Source organism: Bipolaris oryzae (assembly GCF_000523455.1).
Source record: "Bipolaris oryzae ATCC 44560 unplaced genomic scaffold scaffold_243, whole genome shotgun sequence".
NCBI lineage: Eukaryota > Fungi > Ascomycota > Dothideomycetes > Pleosporales > Pleosporaceae > Bipolaris > Bipolaris oryzae.
The window spans coordinates 1-19338 of NW_006911519.1; the positions used below are offsets into that span (position 1 = coordinate 1).

The window sequence follows — 19338 nt, forward strand, 5'->3', positions numbered from 1 at the left end:
GATGCGCGTAGTCGTGTGGTTGCACATGAGCGTTCTCCAACACCTCCACCTGTATACAACTCCCGTGGCCGCAAAATCGCTCCTCGCAGAAAATTTGAGGCAGAAATATGATACTAGGACCTAGTAGAGTATTTCTGTGTTTTCTTACATGATAATTACTACTGTACGTGGTGCGGCAGCCTCAATTTTGGTGGAGCTGTTTTTGGTGGTTCGGCGCATTGCGCGAATCCGCGCATTCCGCGCACGGACACAGTAGTCCCAGAAGGGACATATGTGGCACGTGAGCATAGCAAGGCCTTGCTTAATCTCGAGACCAACAGAAATACCTCGGATGAAACTACACTGGTTAACACAGAGTGTAACTATGTACTAGTATTATAGAGTGACATACTTTGGGAGGCACTGTTCCAGACGTGAAGTCCAAAATCTTTATCACATTGAAATATTGTTTCTCAATCACGGGGCAGTGAAGGCGGCTGATTGCAAGTGACAGCTTTGGTTTACTACGGACTGTTTTTATCTGAGTATTTTGGCCGACCCAAAGTTAAGGTGAGGGGCTCGTGGTCTGTGCGTTACTCATGTAAGGTCAGTGAGCAGCACAATTGCGAGTCATCCAACACAAATAGCCTCGAAGAAGACGAACTCTTAGTTCTTATATTCTCATCGTAAACGAATCTAACAAAGCAAGTACTATATGATAACACAGTATAGATGGTAAGCGCAATACTTCTGATGCGCAACGACATGCTCTAAGTCGTGTACAGATACCTTGGGTTGTCTTCTCCCATTTCCTGAATATCCTCCTCAGTCTTGCCCTCGATTCTCCAGTCTTCTTTGCCAGAAAGCTTCCTCTTGTTCTTCATACGCAAGTACAAATGTAGTGACGTGTAGATGGTAATGCCCAGTGCTAGCAACCCAATAGTAGCGCCGTATCCAGGCCGGTATGTAGGGGCCGTGCTACCTTTGTACAAGAATGGCGATGCGATACCAGCGCAGTTTCCAATGGTGATTTGCATGCCACTAGCAAAAGCCCGCTTTCCGTATCGGGGGTTGTTGACAGCAACCCAGGAAAACGCAAGGCCGGTTGCGACCCATAGACCCAGCGCTACGACGAAACAGCCGGCGAAACTCAGACCAAGGCCTTGGTTCGCAATGAGGAATATGTATCCCAGCATGCTCACAGAGAGTCCGGCGATGCAGAAGAGACCCCTTTGTTGTGTCTTGTCGCTGTAGTATGCTGCGGTAACGTATGTGATGAAACCAACAACGTATACTGGAATCGTTAGGGCCTGGACCACTTGACGCGACCAGCCACCTCCCAGCCCATTGATAATGGTTGGGAGGAACACTGAGAAACTGTAGAGCATGCCAAGTCCGACAAACTGAGCGACAGCGAAGGCATACACCTTCCAGTCCTTGATGCCCTTCATGACGTCTTCTTTTTGGAGTTCTTGACCTGATACCGTTTGGCCGACTTCTCTCAATCGCAACCGCATCAAGATTCGTCGGTCATCTTCGGTCAGGAAACTGGCGGTCTCCGGGCTATTGGGGAGAACCCAAGGCACGGGAAGAGCGCTGACTACAGTTAGAATTCCGATGAGTAGAATAACTAAGAAAGGCGAAGTTAGCGGACATGGCGGGGTATGATTTTGGTACAAACTCACTCCATCTCCATCCTCTCCATCCGGCTGTACCGTCCATTTCGCCAATAGCGTAGGCGACTAGTCCCTAGAAACTATCAGAACAGTTGACGCATAACTTGCAAGCATATGCTTACACCTAGTCCTCCGGCTATGGCAGAGGTACCGTAGAACAAGGCTTGCCTGAGAGACACGTTCCTTCTATTGTAGAACATTGACAGATAGAGTATAACCCCAGGAACTATAGACAGAGTAAGTAGGGTGGAGGCGTGTACATGTGGGATATGATTGAGACTTACATAGTCCTGCTTCAAACATTCCAAGGAGAAGTCTGCAGGCGATCAAGGCAGCGTAGTTGTTAGCAAAAGCGGTAAAAGTGGACACTATTCCCCAGAGAAACATGAGAGCCGCGAGGTATCGTGCAGGTTTCATCCCTTTTGGTTGAGAAGAAGCGCATTAGTATATGTTTACCTGCAATCGGTGTACGTGACTCACTCTTGATGATCATGTTGCTAGGCGTCTCAAAGAGCTATTGACAGTAAGCGTATGAAAATGAAGTCAACATCTGGTGTGTGACTTACGACATAGGTGACGAACAAGATGGAGACTGCAAGCTGGAATTGATCGCTACCCGGGTCCATATTGAGATCTTCCTCCAAGCCATATAGACGAGCATTTCCAATATTGACTGATGCCTTGTTAGAGAAGCCCTACTATTATCAGAGCTGTACACACCTCGATCCATGAAGTTCATCAGGTAAATCCAACACAGCATTGGTACGATGCGAATATCCAGCTTTCTCAGTACTCTCGCTTCAGTAGCTGCATCAATTTCGTCTTCCACTCCTGAACGTTCAATATCCTCGACCTTTGTGGGTGGAGTCATTGATGCATCGGAGCCTTTTTCATCAATAAAGCCCGATGCATGAGGCGTCGTTTCCTGTGGTTGTGTACTCATCTTTCTAACACAGCAAAGCAGTGTTGGATCATGTAGGAGATGGAAAGAAGGCTGCGCCAGCAAAGAGATTCCGGTGTGGCAATCGTTGACAGTATGATAGACTGCATCCAGACTTTATAATCCAGCCCCCCGGGATAGGCAGATCAAACCCCGTGGGGTAACGAGATATGCCACGGCCTTGGTATCGCTCAGATACGCCGCTGGTCCACCAAGATTGCAAGCCAAAGAGAATTTTAGATCCCCATATGGAAACTGCCGATGACCGTTCGACCGGCATGGCGTGCTTGGAAATTCTACATGTTTGCGTTTCCAAGCTCCATTCATTCATTCTTGGACGGCTGACCGCCAAACGGCTTGCGTGTCATGGGTATTCGTCCAAGATTGCCAACCCCTTGGGCTTCACGTGATGACGACAAGATGAGGAGTAGATTGACCCCACCGATCAAAACCATTGCTGGACCAGGTACATAAGTACACAGCCCCTATCTTCTTCTGTACTTTAGGAAGTATTATGAGGATGATCTGTGTCTAGGTAGAGGTCTGCCATGAAGTAATGAAGTAAGATGCGAATTCCGTGCTTATCATATGTTTCATAGAAGCAAACTAGTAAATACAATTTGCACAAGATCTCAGAATTGTACTTTGCTACGACGTTAGATGAACAACAAGTATACCAACCAGGACACGATGTGCACACCCTGTTCATGCTGTTGGGATGATCAGTCCAAGACGCCAAATTCTTAGCCTACGTGCGTCTACATCTTGGCATGAGGCATGCACGAACAATACGAATATTCAGCTTGGAGACTTTGACCCGGTTGTAGGGACAGATCTTTGATAGCGATGAGCGAATAGGTTTAGGGTCGTAAGAAAAAAAGTGGAGATTGGGACCGACACAGCTGCAAAGGTTCGCCATAACGCGTTACATGGCGCGCCCGTTGTGATGTTTCGCTGAGAGACTTGCCGAGCCGGGCCAGCCGGTGTATCACACAGTAGAATTGAGGCGTCCAGTACAAGAGATACTGATTCGCTGACCAAGAATCAGTACGCTTCGCCGACACTGCGTTTTGTGCTGGCTCTTGGACGGATGCTTGGTTGTACTGCCTGCTATTACATCCTCGGGAGATAGCATGGATGTTGTGAGGGGCGGACAAATGGAAGTAACATAAGGCCAAGAGACTGGATTGCGGCTGAGCACCTTGGCTGATAGGTATTTGATGACCTTGCGGACGATTGTTGTTGGCGACACGGCTGGAGTTGGAGTGTGTGGTCAGTGGGAGAGGAGAGAAGAGGCAGGAAGGAAGGATGCATCTGCTGCATTATCGCTTAGTCACCCTACATAGTTACTGCATCCATCTGATCTCGGTAATCTGAAGGCGGCTTTTCCCCTCAGCTTTGCGTGATAGTATTTCTTACTCATTGAGTGCTTTTGTTGCTTGACGCCCATGAGGGAGTAAGCTCTTCAATACTGCGGACATCCGCTACCACCACTGTTGATCCTTCTGAAAGCATATCGAAAAATGTCAAAGAAATCCGTCCTACTTCAGTATTTCGCCATTGTCTTGGTTGAGGAATGCATTGGTAACCTAGCCAGAAAGCGGGGATACATGTTCGGCGTGACGGGAACGTGGCTAGTCTGCTCCTAGACGAAGCTGGTCCTCACAACACAAACGGGTGCTATGCGGAGCACGAGGACGGGCGCATTGCGTGTGCGCTCAACGTGGTCTCGGGTGCATCCAAGCATCGGAGTTGTACCGTCTGTTAACGGTGGTTGCTGGAGATGGCGTGGGGCTGCCCCGCGAGTTTGCTAATGCTAAGTACGGGTCCGGTAACGGCGGCGGCGACGGCGGTCAGCCCAGCCATAGTAGGTAGCGTCACGCCTCCAACGACGCAGGGACTTTTGAAAAGTGTAACTCTCGCCTTGACTCATACAGACGCGTTCAATTACAGGCAATGTGTTAAGAGACGGGCCTTTTCTTTCCTTCGTCAATTGTCCTTTTCTTTTCTTTTTCCAAAAAAAATAATCAACGCTCCTTCTCACGCCGCTCTGCCCACAGTGTGACTCGCAACCAGACAGCCCACCATGGCGAGCAACGGCGGTGAGCCGACCAAGGTCAGCATCCTGGGCAAAGACTCCATTGTCGTCGGTCATGACATATGGAGAGACTACATTGCTCATGACTTGCTCCAAAATATCCCCTCGTCGACCTACGTCCTCATTACCGACACAAACATCGGCCCTCTCTACATCGATACGTTCGAAGCCGCCTTCCAAAATGCCAGCTCCTCGCTTCCCTCTCCACCACGTTTCCTCACCTACCAAATGTCGCCCGGCGAGACTTCCAAGTCACGACACACAAAAGCTGCAGTCGAGGACTGGCTACTGGCTCAAGGATGCGTGCGCGACACCGTCATAATAGCCCTTGGCGGTGGTGTCATTGGCGACATGATCGGCTACGTTGCAGCGACATACATGCGCGGCATCAAGTTTGTCAATGTCCCTACGACGCTTCTGTCAATGGTAGATTCGAGCATAGGCGGCAAGACGGCCATTGATGTGCCTGCGGGAAAAAACTTGATTGGCGCTTTCTGGCAGCCAGAGAGGATCTACATTGACCTGCGCTTTCTCGAGTCACTGCCTAAGCGCGAGGTCATCAACGGCATGGCTGAGGTCATCAAGACCGCCGCCATCTGGAACGAAGAGGAATTCACAACCCTCGAAGGCAATGCAAACGACATCCTCGCCGCCATCGACCAGAAGCCTGTAAATGGACGCAGGAACTTTGACGAAATAGCAGGCATCCTCAAGCGCATCGTGCTAGGCTCAATCCGAGTCAAGGCTGAAGTCGTTTCTGCAGATGAGCGAGAAGGCGGTTTGCGCAACCTGCTGAACTTTGGCCATTCCATCGGCCATGCTTATGAAGCCATTCTCACTCCTCAGATTCTCCACGGCGAGTGTGTTGCGATAGGAATGGTCAAGGAAGCCGAGTTGGCACGTTATCTTGGCGTCCTGGATCCTTCTGCAGTCGCGCGCTTGACCAAATGCATTGCAGGCTACGGACTGCCTACATCGCTGGCTGACAAGACTGTGCGAAAACGGTCAGCGAACAAGCCATGCCCAGTCGATGATCTCATCAAGATCATGGCTGTAGATAAGAAGAATGCTGGCAAAACTAAGAAAATCGTGCTTCTCTCAGGCATCGGGAGGACACACGAGAAAAAGGCTAGCTCTGTCGAGGACCGCGACATTAAGATCGCGCTCTCACCAAGCATATCAGTGCACCCTGGCGTCCCGTCCGACCTGAACGTGACATGTAGACCTCCTGGATCAAAGAGCATTTCCAACCGTGTCCTTGTACTTGCTGCGCTGGGAACTGGCTCATGCCGCATTACCAACCTGCTACACTCAGACGACACCCAGGTCATGTTGGATGCGCTTGCAAAAATGCAGGGCGCAACTTTTGCATGGGAAAATGACGGCAAGGAGCTGGTGGTGACCGGAAATGGCGGTAACCTCAAAGCATCAAGCAATGAACTCTACCTGGGAAACGCTGGTACAGCAGCGCGTTTCTTGACCTCAGTGACTGCACTTTGCCAGCCTACAGATGGCGTCGCCTCGACTATCGTCACTGGTAATGCTCGAATGAAAGAGCGACCCATTGGTCCTCTTGTCAAGTCGCTCCGCACTATGGGTGTTGAAATTGACTACCAGGAGAATGAAGGCAGCCTCCCGCTCCGAATCTCAGCCTGTGGCGGTTTCGGATCTGAGTCTTTCACAGGCGAAATCGAGCTTACCGCAAATGTGTCTTCACAATACGTCTCTTCAATCCTGTTGAGCGCCCCATACTCTAAGAAGCCAGTTACACTCCGCCTGGTTGGCGGTAAGGTCATCTCACAGCCTTACATCGACATGACAATTGCGATGATGGCTTCTTTCGGAGTGCAAGTTGAAAGATCCGAGAGCGACCCCAATACCTACCATATTCCCAACAAGCCATACACCAACCCATCAGAATATGAGGTTGAAAGTGATGCCAGCTCAGCTACTTACCCGCTCGCCATCGCAGCCATCACCGGCACCACGTGCACAGTTCCCAATATCGGTTCTGGCTCCCTGCAGGGTGACGCTCGATTCGCCGTCGAGGTCCTGAAGCCCATGGGTTGCACTGTTGAACAGTCCAAGACATCGACAACTGTCACCGGCCCACCACGCGGCGAACTCAAGGCTGTCAAGGAAATTGACATGGAGCCAATGACAGATGCATTCCTTACAGCGTCTGTTCTAGCTGCGGTAGCATCTTCAAACGGCTCTAGTGTCACGACTCGCATTTATGGTATCGCGAACCAGCGTGTCAAGGAATGCAATCGCATCCAAGCCATGGAAGACGAGCTGGCAAAATTCGGCGTGACTTGCAGACAGTTTGACGATGGTATTGAGGTTGATGGAACAGCCTACCAGCTAGATGCCCCCAAGGTTGGCATTCACTGCTATGATGATCATCGTGTTGCCATGAGCTTCGCCGTTCTCTCGTTAGTTGCTCCTGCACCTGTTCTCATTCTCGAAAAAGAGTGCACAGGAAAGACATGGCCAGGGTACTGGGACAGCCTGAACCAGGTCTTCAAGGCCAAGCTTGAGGGTGTAGAGCTGGCGCCAAAGACCAGCACACGCAAGGCTGCGTCAAGGGTCTATCAGCGATCCATCTTCGTCATTGGCATGCGGGGCGCTGGCAAGACAACCATGGGTAGCTGGGCAGCACGCGCTCTTGGATGGCCTTTAATTGATTTGGACACCGCTCTTGAAGAACATGTCGGTATGACCATTCCTGAACTCATCAAAGAGCAAGGCTGGGAAGGCTTCCGAAGCGAAGAGCTTAAGCTTTTAGAGAGAGTTGGTAAGGAGAAGCCCAACGGACATGTTTTCGCTTGTGGTGGGGGGATAGTTGAGACACCAGCAGCTCGCAAGCTACTCATCGACTACCACAAGAGCGGCGGTATCGTCCTTCTGATCTCACGAGACATTAACAAGGTCATCGCTTTTCTTCAGATTGACAAGACAAGGCCGGCATACGTTGACGACATCATGGGCGTCTGGCTTCGACGTAAGGGTTGGTACGAAGAATGCAGCAACTACCGCTTTCATAGCCAGGTTGCCGGGCTGAACGATGTCCCTCAAGCACAGGCAGAGATTGGACGTTTCCTGAACATAATCACAGGCAGGGTGTCAGTGTTGGAGGGGTTCAAGAAGAGAAAGCACTCTTTCTTTGTCTGCCTTTCTGCGCCGCGACTCGAGCCTTGGATCAAGACGCTATCTGCAATCGTAGTCGGTTCAGATGCTGTCGAGCTGAGGATTGATTTGCTTGAGGATCCAGAAGGTCAACCAGGCCTACCAACACCAGACTTTGTCATTGAACAACTCACCATCCTACGCACCGTCACTTCGATTCCAGTCATCTTTACTTTGAGAACACAGGCACAGGGTGGTAAATTCCCAGACCAAGCATATGACGAAGCTCTGACACTTTATCGAACGGCATTGCGACTGGGGTGTGAGTTTGTTGACCTGGAGTTGACTATGCCCGAACATGTGTTGCAGGAAATATCGGAGAATCGCGGTTTCTCAGAGATCATCGCAAGTCATCATGATCCGAAGGGTCAACTGAACTGGAAAAACGGCTCTTGGATATCACAGTACAACCGTGCCCTCCAGTACGGCACTGTCATCAAGCTGGTCGGTGTCGCCAAGTCGCTGGAAGACAATTTTGCGCTTGCCGAGTTCAAGAGCTGGGCGCAAACAGCCCATCCTACGCCTTTAATTGCCATAAACATGGGAGAAAAGGGCAAGATGAGCAGGATATTGAATGGTTTCATGACTCCCGTCTCGCATCCACTGCTTCCTTCTGCAACTGCACCAGGACAGCTTTCAGCGGTAGACATCCGTCGTGGCCTTTCGTTGATGGGTGAAATTCCGACAAAGCAGTTTTACATTTTCGGTTCTCCCATTGCGCAAAGTCCCAGCCCCCGTCTGCACAACACTCTCTTCCGTGAGACTGGACTGCCTCATATCTACGGCCGCCACGAGACCACAGACGTAAACTCGTTCCGCGACATCATCCGCACACCGGATTTTGGCGGTGCCAGTGTCACTATTCCTCTGAAGCAGGACGTCATTCCTCTGCTTGACGGAGTCGGCCCAGAGGTAGAAGTAATCGGCGCCGTCAACACCATCGTTCCCGAAGTCTCCATCGATGAAACCACTGGGAAGGAGGTAACTCGGCTCATTGGTCGTAACACAGACTACCTAGGCATGGTTCTCATCCTGCGCAACGCCGGCGCCCAAGGAAGCGGCTCTGCCCTCGTCATTGGCGGTGGCGGCACAAGCCGCGCAGCCATTTACGCCCTGAAGGAAATGGGTTATAGCCCCATCTACCTTCTCGGCCGCAACCCCTCCAAGATGGAAGTCCTCAAGAACGCCTTTTCCGCAGAGTACAATGTCCACGTCTTGAACTCGCCAGAAGATGTCGCTGCTCTCGACGCCGCGCCTCAGGCCGCTATCGGTACCATTCCCGCTGACCAGCCCATCGACATTGCCATCCGCGAGACGCTGTGCTCGTTGTTTGAAAAGGGTAAGGCGTCGGTTAGGGATATCGACGTGGGGGGTGAGAGGATTCTGCTTGAAATGGCGTATAAGCCATCTGTCACCGCGCTTATCCAGCTTGCTATGGACAACGGGTGGAAGACAGTGAATGGTCTGGAGGTTTTGGTTGGACAAGGTGTGAATCAGTTTGAGTACTGGACCGGCGTAAGGCCGTTGTATGAGGTTGCGAGGGTAAATTCTGTGGTTGTTTGATTGTGTTGATGAATAAGGGCTGACGCGAAACAGGATGCTGTTATAAATCAGACGGATTGAGTGGGGTGCTTGACGAAGTTTTCGGGTGACGATGGGGAGTAGGATTATCGATGTACTGATGATATTGTTTTCTAACATGCTCAACCATAAAAAGTTACTACGACACTCACGAATAAAACGGTTACATTCTACATGTTTGACGAACACATCTAAACATGATGTTCTCTATATATACAGTACGCCCACCTACTAAAGAATATTTATACAAGTGAAAAGCGTAAACACCATCCCCCTTAATATCCCAATATACCACTTCACACCAAACTAATATCCAAAACTAATATCTAACCCCCCCAACCCCAAAACACCTATTTATACAAAGTCCCCAAACTCCCCCCTATCGAAAAGAAAAAGAAAAGAAACAATATCTTCAACCCCTCGTACCCCGTACCTTCCTCGCCTCCAACAAATCCCTAACCCGATTTCCCCCCGCCGTAACCACAACCCCCCTCGCCGCGTCCTCTGCAATCTTCTCGTCAATCGCCTTGTCGAGACTATGCAGGATAGTCTTGCTGGGCGTACGGAGGGCGTTTCGATCAGTGTCTTGCGGTGCGAGATACGGTTGCGCGCGCGATTGGCCCGGCGCTGAAGCAGGGTTGAGAGAAGAAGGAGCGGGTACAGGAATGAAGAGTGCGGCGGGACGGCGTTGGCGACGCCTTGGCCGCGTGGGCGATGCAGTTGACGGTATGGAAGGGATGCGCGGGGGTGTGGGAGCAGGAAGGAAGAGTGTGGTGGGTGGAGTTGATTCGGGTGTTGTTGATTTGCTCACTTCGAGTTTCTCTTCCATTGTCGTATCATCTATTGCTTCCCTTTCACTCTTCACGGGTGAGCGGCTGGGTAGCGTCATGGCCCCTCCTCCATTGTCTGGGCGCGTAGATGATAACGGTAATTTTCTGGGGGATACCAGGGAGAGAGGACGCGGGGGCTTCGGGGTCGTCCGGGGGTTTTGTTTTAGAGGGGTCGAGCCGAGGTGGAGGGATAAGGGGCGTTTGGAGGGTTGAGGAGGGGTGGCGAAGGGGCTAGAGAGTTTCCAGGGGGAGGTGGCGGGGAGACGCGGAGTGGGTTGCTTTGTTGAGGTGCGGGTGAGGCGGGGGAGGGTGGAGGCGGTTTTTATGGGGGTGGTGGTGGTGGTTGTCGATTTGGTGGGCTTGTGGGATAGGGTGCCTGCTGGGCCTTTTGTCTTGTGAGGACTTGTGGTTTTGAGGCTTAGGGAGTCGGTTGTGAGGGGATGAGCGTCTTTTGGCTGGTTTGAGAAGTAGCCGCTGGATTGACATCGTGGTATTGTGGATTTGCTGGGGAGCTTTGTCGAGGCTATTTTGTTTGGAGAGTTTGTCTTGATTCTTGGTAGGGACGACATGTTATAGTTGAACTTTTTGGGTGTTGCGGACTTTCCATTCATGTCCAAGCTACTTGTGTCTTGTCGGTCTCTAATGGATTCGCTGCTCGGAATCGGTAGCAACTCGCTCAAGTTGACAGGTGCGCAAAGTGTCGGGGTGGGGATACTCGAAGAAGTCGTCTTTGCGTTATCCGTTTCTTTCTCCAATTCCATTGATATGTCGAGACTCGGCTCTACGTGCTCGTCCGGGCCAGCAGTTTGTGTCTCGGAGTTCTCTGAATTATCCTCGTTTGCATCATTCCACTCAATTTGCTTCCCCGAATCCGCCCTTGTGTCGCGTTGTCGTTTCGTGTTCGGAAAATACGACGACGAATACTGAGATGTCTGTGATTCTTGTATCTTGTAGGTGAAACAATCCATGCCAGACTCTGATAGGAGTTGAGTGGGCTGCACTTCAGGTGACATGTTGACAATCTGCTCCAGCCCCTGCAAAGGCAGAATCGAAGACAACTCCTTCTCAAAGTTGAGTCTTGCAGCAACATCCGGTACACATGGAGCACCATCTTCCGGGATCCTCTCATAAGAACCTGACCCCACCAGTTGAAGCTTCTCAGAGGCCTTGCGTAGCGGCGTAGGCGTAGGCGAAGCAAGATTCCTTTCTACGCCTGGAGAAAATGGCCAGTCGAAAGCCGGACTGTTATTATTGCTTCCTCGGTTTGCCGTGTTATCACCAATGTTTCTCGGCTGCAAGTTCACCGGCTGTCGTGTTTTCTTGATTGGCGTAAAGTATTCGCTCGGATTGGGGATAGCTCGTCTGACGGGTATCGCTGCTGAATCGTCGTCCATGGTAGCGTCTGCTAGACACCCTGAGAGCATCCGGAGCAAGTGATTGGGATGTGATACTAGATTTCTGGCCAGATCCGGGCTCATATCAACAGATGAGGTGGGCGAGTCTAGCTCAATCGTGCGCTTCACTGGACTGCAAGGCCGTTCGTGCTTGGGTGTTTCCGGTCTTCCGTCTTTCAAAGGGGTCTCTAATAAGGACTTATCAGAACCCTGCTTTCTGGCGCTTCGGTTTTTCTTGAGACTCGACGGCTTTTTTGTTGGAGATCCGGTTCGAAATTCGTGCCTCGGGGCGGTGGCTTTTGGTGGCGTACTGACAGCGACTCTCGCGGGGCTCGGCTTCATGGTGATCATCATTTTCAGGGGACTGGTTGACCGAACTTTCGTGGGCGTCGTCACTTCTTTTGTGTTCTCCGCCGTACTGTCCCTGACCCCAGTTGCATCCTTCTTTGGCGAGGTCCTACTAGATGAACAATTCATTGGAGGGCGAAAGATGTTTTTCCCTACTTCCAAATTGGCTGGTAGTGGGTTGTTTCGAACTCTAACAACAATCCTGCGCCCTCCAGTAGGCGTCCGAGGCTGTGGTGTTGCAGACATTGTCGTTTCACGTAGGAGCCGTTCGCGAACCAGAGGTGACCTTAGACTCGACGTCGCGGGTCGGACGCGCTTTTGAGGTGAGGAATGCGCACTGTTCTCCGCGGCCAACGGGTCTGTGTTCTCATCTGGTGCGGGGTCTGCTATCGATATTGGTGCTGTAATCGAGGCCATAGCTGCTCTTGTTGGGATGACCCCCAGAGCAGAGGTTCATATCAATAGGAACGGCCACCAAGCGGTCTGTTTTTCAGCTAGACTGAGCATAGACTGTCAGTGAGTCCAAAGGGTGACTTTGACAGAGTGATCGGATGGGTTCGAGGGTTCAGCAAACGGCTGTGGCGCTTGTTTGGCCTCAACATGTGTAACAAGCAAACATAGACCCACTTGCGTCACCGTGGAACAAGGGAACCTATGCACGAACTATTGTTTCGGCATTCGAGAATAAACAAACATGTCCTGAGAACTGATAGATTTGATTTCTACGTGGGAATAAGCACTCATTCGTCTATATACGCTCAACATTGGACACGTAGGGTGATCACTCAACCATGACATCTTGTCCTTGGCCTGCTCCCTGCGTTTATAGCTTTTCCTTCAAACTCGACTTGAGCCTTCGTTCTACCGCATCCAAGTACTCGTTGGTTGTGACCCAGCTAGCCCTGTCCTTCTTTCCGCACGCTAGCGCTAGATCCTTGGTCATGATCTTGTCAACATCGACCGTGTCGATGCAAGCTTTCTCGAGCGTCTCGGCAAAGACGACAAGTTCAGGGGTGTTGTCGAGCTCGCCACGCTTGGCCAGACCTTGCGTCCAGGCAAAGATGGAGGCAATGGGGTTAGTAGATGTCTCTTTGCCCTTTTGGTGCTCGCGGTAGTGGCGGGTAACGGTACCGTGTGCGGCCTCAGCCTCGAACGTCTTGCCGTCTGGAGTGATGAGTGTGGAAGTCATGAGACCAAGAGAGCCGAAACCCTGAGCGACAATGTCTGACTGGACGTCTCCATCGTAGTCTGGGGGGGTTATTAGCAGACATCCCAGGGTCATGCAGGGCAAATACGTACTCTTCATGGCAATAACGTAGCCACCCTCGCTCTTGATCATCTGAGCGACCATGTCGTCAATCAGACGGTGCTCGTACCAGATGTTGGCGGCCTCAAAATCCTTCTTGTACTGTGTGTCGTAGATTTCCTGGAAGACATCCTTGAACTTTCCGTCGTAGGCCTTGAGAATGGTGTTCTTGGTGCTCATGTACAGAGGCAGCTTCTTGTCGAGCGCCATCTTAAACGAGGCATGTGCGAAGCCCGAGATGGACTCGGTTGTGTTGTACTGGGTCTGGGCGACGCCGCCTTCGGCAGGGAAGTCGTAGACCTTGATCACCTCGGGCTTGCCGCCCTTTGGTGTGAAGACCATTTCCAGGGTTCCCTCACCGGGAATGACACGGTCCTTGGCGCGATACTGGTCGCCGAAAGCGTGGCGGCCAATGATGATGGGCTGCTTCCATCCAGGGACGAGACGAGGGATGGTGGGGATAACAATGGGTGCGCGGAAGACGGTTCCTCCTCTAATGTGCTGTCAGCGAGTTATGAGCAATTGGTTGCAAGCATGTGACTTACAGATGGTTTCGAATGGTGCCATTGGGCGACAACCACATCTTCTTGAGCTTGAACTCTTCTACACGCTGCTCGTCTGGGGTAATGGTTGCGCACTTGACACCAACCGAGTACTTTTTGATAGCCTCGGCGGCGTCGAGCGTGACTTGGTCGTCGGTCTCATCTCGGTATGGCAGACCCAGGTCGTAGTACTTGAGGTCAATGTCAAGGTAAGGGTGGATAAACTGTAGTGGTAAGTATGGTGGGTGCGCATTTTGATTTTCCGCGGTGTTGGTGGTACCTTGTCCTTGATGACCTGCCAGATGATCCTGGTCATCTCATCACCGTCGAGCTCCACGACGGGGTTCTTGACCTTGATCTTCTTGACCGGGGAAGACGACGCCATTCTGTGCTGTGCGGCGAGAGTGTATAGGCTGGTGGGCGTTGTTCTGGCAGTGACTGTTGCTGGTCGTCGCGGGCTCAAAAGTTGGGCCGATGTCGCAGGCGAGTGAGAAGCTAAACAGCGAGTTGCAAAAGCACAAGTCTGGCGACGGGAGAGATGCGCAATTGAAGATGCATGGCGGATAGCCGCGGGGGCAGCAATTGCCGGCCTCATTGCGAATAATGTGTAGGACAATAAGATAGCCTCGGAAATGCAGCTGCCAGCGCGTTTCAGAAGGTGGTGTTTTCCGGCCGCGGTCTCGAATGGGCAGTCAGAAGGGCGACGATGTTCGGCTGATGGGACGAGCAGCTTCTTACTTAGTCGAAGAGTCGCCTAGCGGGATAACCAGAGCCGAGGGCCACAGCAAGCCGTCCTGAACTCGTCGCAATAGGCGCAGAGCCCGCTTACATAGTGCCTGGACACCTGAGGCCCCACGGCTAATACCCCTCTTGCTTGCTGCTCTGTCGCATTGCCATTGCGCGTTTTTGATTGCCGTTGCGCGCGGCATGTCATTCACTGTCGCATGTCACGCGGGGTACATGAAGCTTGGTATGACGTGTGCGGGTGGACGCGGGACTGGGACCGACATGTGATGGTTGTATATATGTATGTATGTTAGCAGCAGTAGTAATGTAGTAGTAGTAGTAGTGGATGAACTAGAAAAATCGCTCCTAGCACGTATCTGTCATGTGCATACCAAAAAAGACCCTTCTCCGCATAATGCGGGGGCATCGCTGTGGTATAAGTATGTACGTTCGCATGTATGCACATACACGGCTTGCCTGGTGCCCTGCATCCGGAACCCCTCATACCGTTGGCGGGCGGATAAAGCCGAGTAACCCAATCCGACTACTCTTCGTACGCTTCGGTGCCGCAGTGAAGGACCATGGCAGCCAGGCGAACACGTCTTTTTCCTGTCTCCATGTGATACATATTGAACAAGTAGAGTGAAAAGACATTATACTAGTACTGGAATAAGATTGTATTACATTACCGTCCCATCTCTACTATTACTACTACTACTACTACTACTACTACTACTACTACTGGTACAACTACTGCTGCTTCAAAAAGAATATCCACAAAAGAAAAGGGGTATCTTTAACATTAGCATCACATTCGTCACGCCCGGGAAGCATCCTCCCGCATTCATTCCATCATCCGCGATCGTGCCTTTGCATCCGTCGCATCCCTCCCTTTGTCCGCCGTCACTTCCCCGCCGCTAATTCCCGGGCTATCCTTGCGCCCACCCTCGTCATTCGTCTTCGTGGTCGAGTAACTCGGTACCGGACTGTTTGGCCTCCGAAACAAGCTCGTCACACTATTCGCGCTTGTCCGCTTCGAGGAAACAGTAATATGCGCCATAGACGGCGACGAGATGGGGCGGCCATCAATGTAGAAGCCACCGTTTCCATCTTGTATAATGGTCTGTGGAACAGCCATGAAGTTGTTGCTTTGTCGAACGTGATTATACGAAACTGGTCGCGCGTCCAGTTTATCGACTAGGCCTGATTCCAGGTCGAAAACCTTGACGCCATCATCAGTGCTACGCAAAACTACTGGCGCAAAGTCCTGAAGCCCAATTGCTTCGTCCATCAAATCTGATCTGGCGTCATCAGATTGGTGGCTGTTCTTGGGTGGAACGACCTCGATCGACGACATCACCAGACTCGCGCTTCGTCGCGTTCGGCTTGGGTTGGTGCTAGTAGCATAAGTGCGATTGGTCGTGCCCATCTGTTGGTTCAGTAGCTGTGTTGTTGTGCGGCCTCTTGCTGTGCGAGCCGAATGATAAGTCCACGCTGGAGGAGACACGTCAAACTGCCCAACCTCAAAGAATTCCTTCAAAACATTCCATGTAAAGGGTAAATTGGCCACCAGGATCGCGGTTGACGACTCCCGGACATACCATGAGATCCACGTCGCCTTGTAGGGATTGGTAAAGGAAGAGTAGGCGTTTGCGATACTAGCAATCACGACAAAGAGTCCCAGAGAGAAGATGCCGCATAGGATGATCTTCCTCCTCATCGGTAGTAGCGATCGCACAAGCATCGGCAGCGAGATGAAAAGCATGCTCAAGTCCGAAGATATACTGAAGACTGCTTTCGTGATGCGGTGGTTAACTAGCGTCGTGCACTGCAGCGAGCTGGTTGGCACCGCGTAGTATGCGGAAAATGGACGACACCAAGCCGAAAAGTAGAGAACCTCTATGACGACAAACCCAATCGCGGTATACACGGCCAGAACCTTGATCGCAATGTTCTCATAGTGCAGCGCCGTCCGTGTTATGCGGTGGTACATGATCAAAAGACAGGCCTTGCATGACCAGAGCACTGCAAGCTGCATCTGCTCTACCACAATTACCAACTTACTTCCATACACCCGTCTCGATAACTCTTCAGGGCTGAGGACGCCAAAGTCAAATCCCGGGGGTTCCAGGTTCGAGTCGACTTTCAACCATTTGTTGGAATACACGAGCAAGACGGTGTAGGCGGCCGTGACAAAGAGGCCCATGATGTAGTCATCGAATTGGAGCCCTTTGATGGATCGAAAGAGGATTTTTCGAGAGATACTGATGCATATCGGTCAGCCATTGCATATCAGTATTGTGACGTGTTGTGCGGGTTGCGATTAAATATAGATCGACGACGCTAGGAAAGCAACTCCGAAGCCCTTAGTATGTCGGCGTATCCGGGCAGAAGCCACCCCCCAGCCATGCTGCTAATCCGGAAAGTTTATTTGCGTTTTCTCGGACATTTGTTCAGTGTCCCGTGACCACCACGTACCCCAACATGATGAACTGGAAAAAAACCACTTACAGCCTCGCTCCGATCATGCAAACTGCGCATGTGTACCAGATCCATGATTCCTGGTTGAACGGCAATGTCATCGTCGGCTTGGAAAAGGGCGCTTCAAGTCGCTGAGCGCAAATAGTATATCGCTATCCGCCGGGTTGTTTGAACGTAGGAGGACGTATTGGTTGTCGTGAGGTCATAGTGGGCTCCGGTTCGACAAGTAGTGCATCGCATGTACTACAAATATTCTTGTAGTCGGCGCAAAGAACAGCTGGTAAGAGAGTGATGCTATGACGCAAGGTTCCGGACAAAACAATAAAAAAGAAAGACAGATAGAGAGAGACAGACAGACAGACAGACAGAGGAGAGGTGGGAGGTAAAGCAAGTGCTGACGACTGGCACATGTAAAAGCGCGGTGAGGGGCTTAGGCCTTATAGCATATGACTGCATGGCAAGTAGTGGATTACTCGATTTGATCGTGGTAGGGGAAACCTTACAGCCACTCGTATGCTCACCCATGGCTTATCTGGATCACCTTTGCAAACACGCCAGAAGTTCGGAAATCTTGGTGGGGGATTGCCGTGGATTAACTTCCGACAAGCCTTGGAACCAATCACAGACGCGCAGCCGTGCCAATATCCCGCTCATTTCTTTTATGCGCCTCTTGGCTCCTCCCGCCCATATCCTCCACTCCGCATCCACGCTGTTTTGAAACTCGCTAGGTCGACGCGATTGGCTTGCTCCAAAACTATGCCATACCTGCAAGGCCCCCACAATTGGCGTGATGCTGGCTGACTCGAATCGATCCCGCAGTCAAGTCATGGATGGCGTGGCAGTGGCAGTGGCAGTGGCAGTGGCAGTGGCAGCGACAGCATTGGAGCCCGCAGTCTGGGCTGAGGCGGCTGCGCCCGCGACAACGCTACAACAGCCTGATATCTGCACCGCTGCCTGCGGCGCAAAGGTAAAAAAAAATAGCCAGCATTGGTCCGGTTCAGTCCACACGCTTACCAGGATGTCGGCATGACAACGAATGTGTATCGGAACGTGGCGGGATTTTTGGCTTTCCCAACCTGAAGCCTGTGAAAGGAGGTCGTCGTCCCATCTGCCGCTATCCTCCTTCAACCTGCCTTCGGGCCGTTTCTCACAACCCGCGCAATGCCATTCCCTCGCACAATAGGCGCACCTGCTAACGTTTTTCCGGTTTCAGACACTACCTTTACGCAGATCGCACCGGCTTGTCCTGGTGCTCCCACGTCCTCCCCTGTCCCCTTTTGTCCCATACATACCACCCCACTGCTACATTGTGCTTACACTTCTGGATTTGAAAGAATAGGCCTGGGCTAGGCCGCAGAAACCTTCTCCGCAGGAATGGTAGCCTTGTCGGCCAATATTGTTCCAACACAAGCGACATGCAACTTTTTGCCAACCAAGGCAATCCTGCGACAAGGATGAACACAGCTGAATACGCCTCCAAAGCTGCCCAACCATAACCTACGCCGTGACTTGTGCACACAACGTTGCGCACCCGAAATGGCGTTTTTCTTTTCTTTTCAGGCCACCCACAGATCGACATGGAATACAACAAAATAAAATGCTCCAACTTGGACCCGGCCCGGCTGCATCAAAAAAGAGAAAGAGAGACCCAGTTCCTGTGCGCGCTTTCTGCTCCAATACAGAAATTATGAGGCATTCTATTAGTGAGGCAATGATAGTCGACCACATTGTCCCGACTCATGGGGCGACCGCGCAGATCACAAGGCTGCAATCGCAATCTCTCCAGACTCTAACTTCCTAACGGACACGCTGCACGTACCCAGACGTAAGGGTCCAACTAGCTTGCACGTTGTCAAAGTTTAAGTTTTTTTTGGTGGGAGCCTTTTTAGTTTCTAGCCACCGTACGTGAGGTGGAATAACGTTTGCAACACCATCTCTCTCATTTATAACAGCCGAGTCATTGTATCGGATAGTTATCGCCTCAGTGACTCCTGTTTCATCGTTCGGAATTCGCAATTTGGTAAGAGGGACGTTGTATGACGTATGCTTTATTTTCTATCAGAAAGTAGATTTGTACCTATGGAACTAACACCTTGCCGGAATACCTTCATATTAGACAAAAAAACTCACGCCACACAGAGTATGCAGAAGCAGAGACCTGTCAAAACGCCCCCATCTCACCCTCTCATCACCCATAGCAAAAGCCGGACGTTAAAATCTCTCATATCAAATTTCAGCATCATATATC

The 19338-nt window shown here is 51.3% G+C and overlaps 6 protein-coding genes across 6 annotated transcripts; 2 read left to right on the top strand and 4 right to left on the bottom strand.

Moving 5' to 3' along the window:
* Positions 1 to 749: 749 nt before the first annotated feature.
* On the bottom strand, positions 750 to 2598 carry COCMIDRAFT_108684 (uncharacterized protein; the record flags this gene model as incomplete). The annotated part of the gene is made up of 7 exons (XM_007694798.1): positions 750 to 1609; positions 1665 to 1728; positions 1778 to 1881; positions 1940 to 2074; positions 2136 to 2169; positions 2222 to 2328; positions 2376 to 2598. The coding sequence occupies 7 exons, from the start codon at positions 2596 to 2598 to the stop codon at positions 750 to 752; spliced, it is 1527 nt and encodes a 508-aa protein (XP_007692988.1).
* A 2083-nt stretch (positions 2599 to 4681) lies between these two features.
* COCMIDRAFT_9647 (uncharacterized protein) lies at positions 4682 to 9505 on the top strand (the record flags this gene model as incomplete). Its single annotated transcript, XM_007694799.1, has 2 exons — positions 4682 to 9424; positions 9479 to 9505. 2 exons carry the CDS (start codon positions 4682 to 4684, stop codon positions 9503 to 9505), a joined length of 4770 nt encoding a protein of 1589 aa, XP_007692989.1.
* A 370-nt stretch (positions 9506 to 9875) lies between these two features.
* Positions 9876 to 12452, bottom strand: COCMIDRAFT_108701 (uncharacterized protein; the record flags this gene model as incomplete). Its single annotated transcript, XM_007694800.1, has 1 exon — positions 9876 to 12452. The coding sequence occupies one exon, from the start codon at positions 12450 to 12452 to the stop codon at positions 9876 to 9878; it is 2577 nt and encodes an 858-aa protein (XP_007692990.1).
* A 406-nt stretch (positions 12453 to 12858) lies between these two features.
* Positions 12859 to 14478, bottom strand: COCMIDRAFT_108688 (uncharacterized protein; the record flags this gene model as incomplete). The annotated part of the gene is made up of 4 exons (XM_007694801.1): positions 12859 to 13283; positions 13335 to 13834; positions 13887 to 14107; positions 14164 to 14478. 4 exons carry the CDS (start codon positions 14476 to 14478, stop codon positions 12859 to 12861), a joined length of 1461 nt encoding a protein of 486 aa, XP_007692991.1.
* A 975-nt stretch (positions 14479 to 15453) lies between these two features.
* Positions 15454 to 17191, bottom strand: COCMIDRAFT_108694 (uncharacterized protein; the record flags this gene model as incomplete). Its single annotated transcript, XM_007694802.1, has 2 exons — positions 15454 to 16873; positions 17121 to 17191. The coding sequence occupies 2 exons, from the start codon at positions 17189 to 17191 to the stop codon at positions 15454 to 15456; spliced, it is 1491 nt and encodes a 496-aa protein (XP_007692992.1).
* A 725-nt stretch (positions 17192 to 17916) lies between these two features.
* COCMIDRAFT_30587 (uncharacterized protein) lies at positions 17917 to 18586 on the top strand (the record flags this gene model as incomplete). The annotated part of the gene is made up of 2 exons (XM_007694803.1): positions 17917 to 18057; positions 18425 to 18586. The coding sequence occupies 2 exons, from the start codon at positions 17917 to 17919 to the stop codon at positions 18584 to 18586; spliced, it is 303 nt and encodes a 100-aa protein (XP_007692993.1).
* Positions 18587 to 19338: the final 752 nt, after the last annotated feature.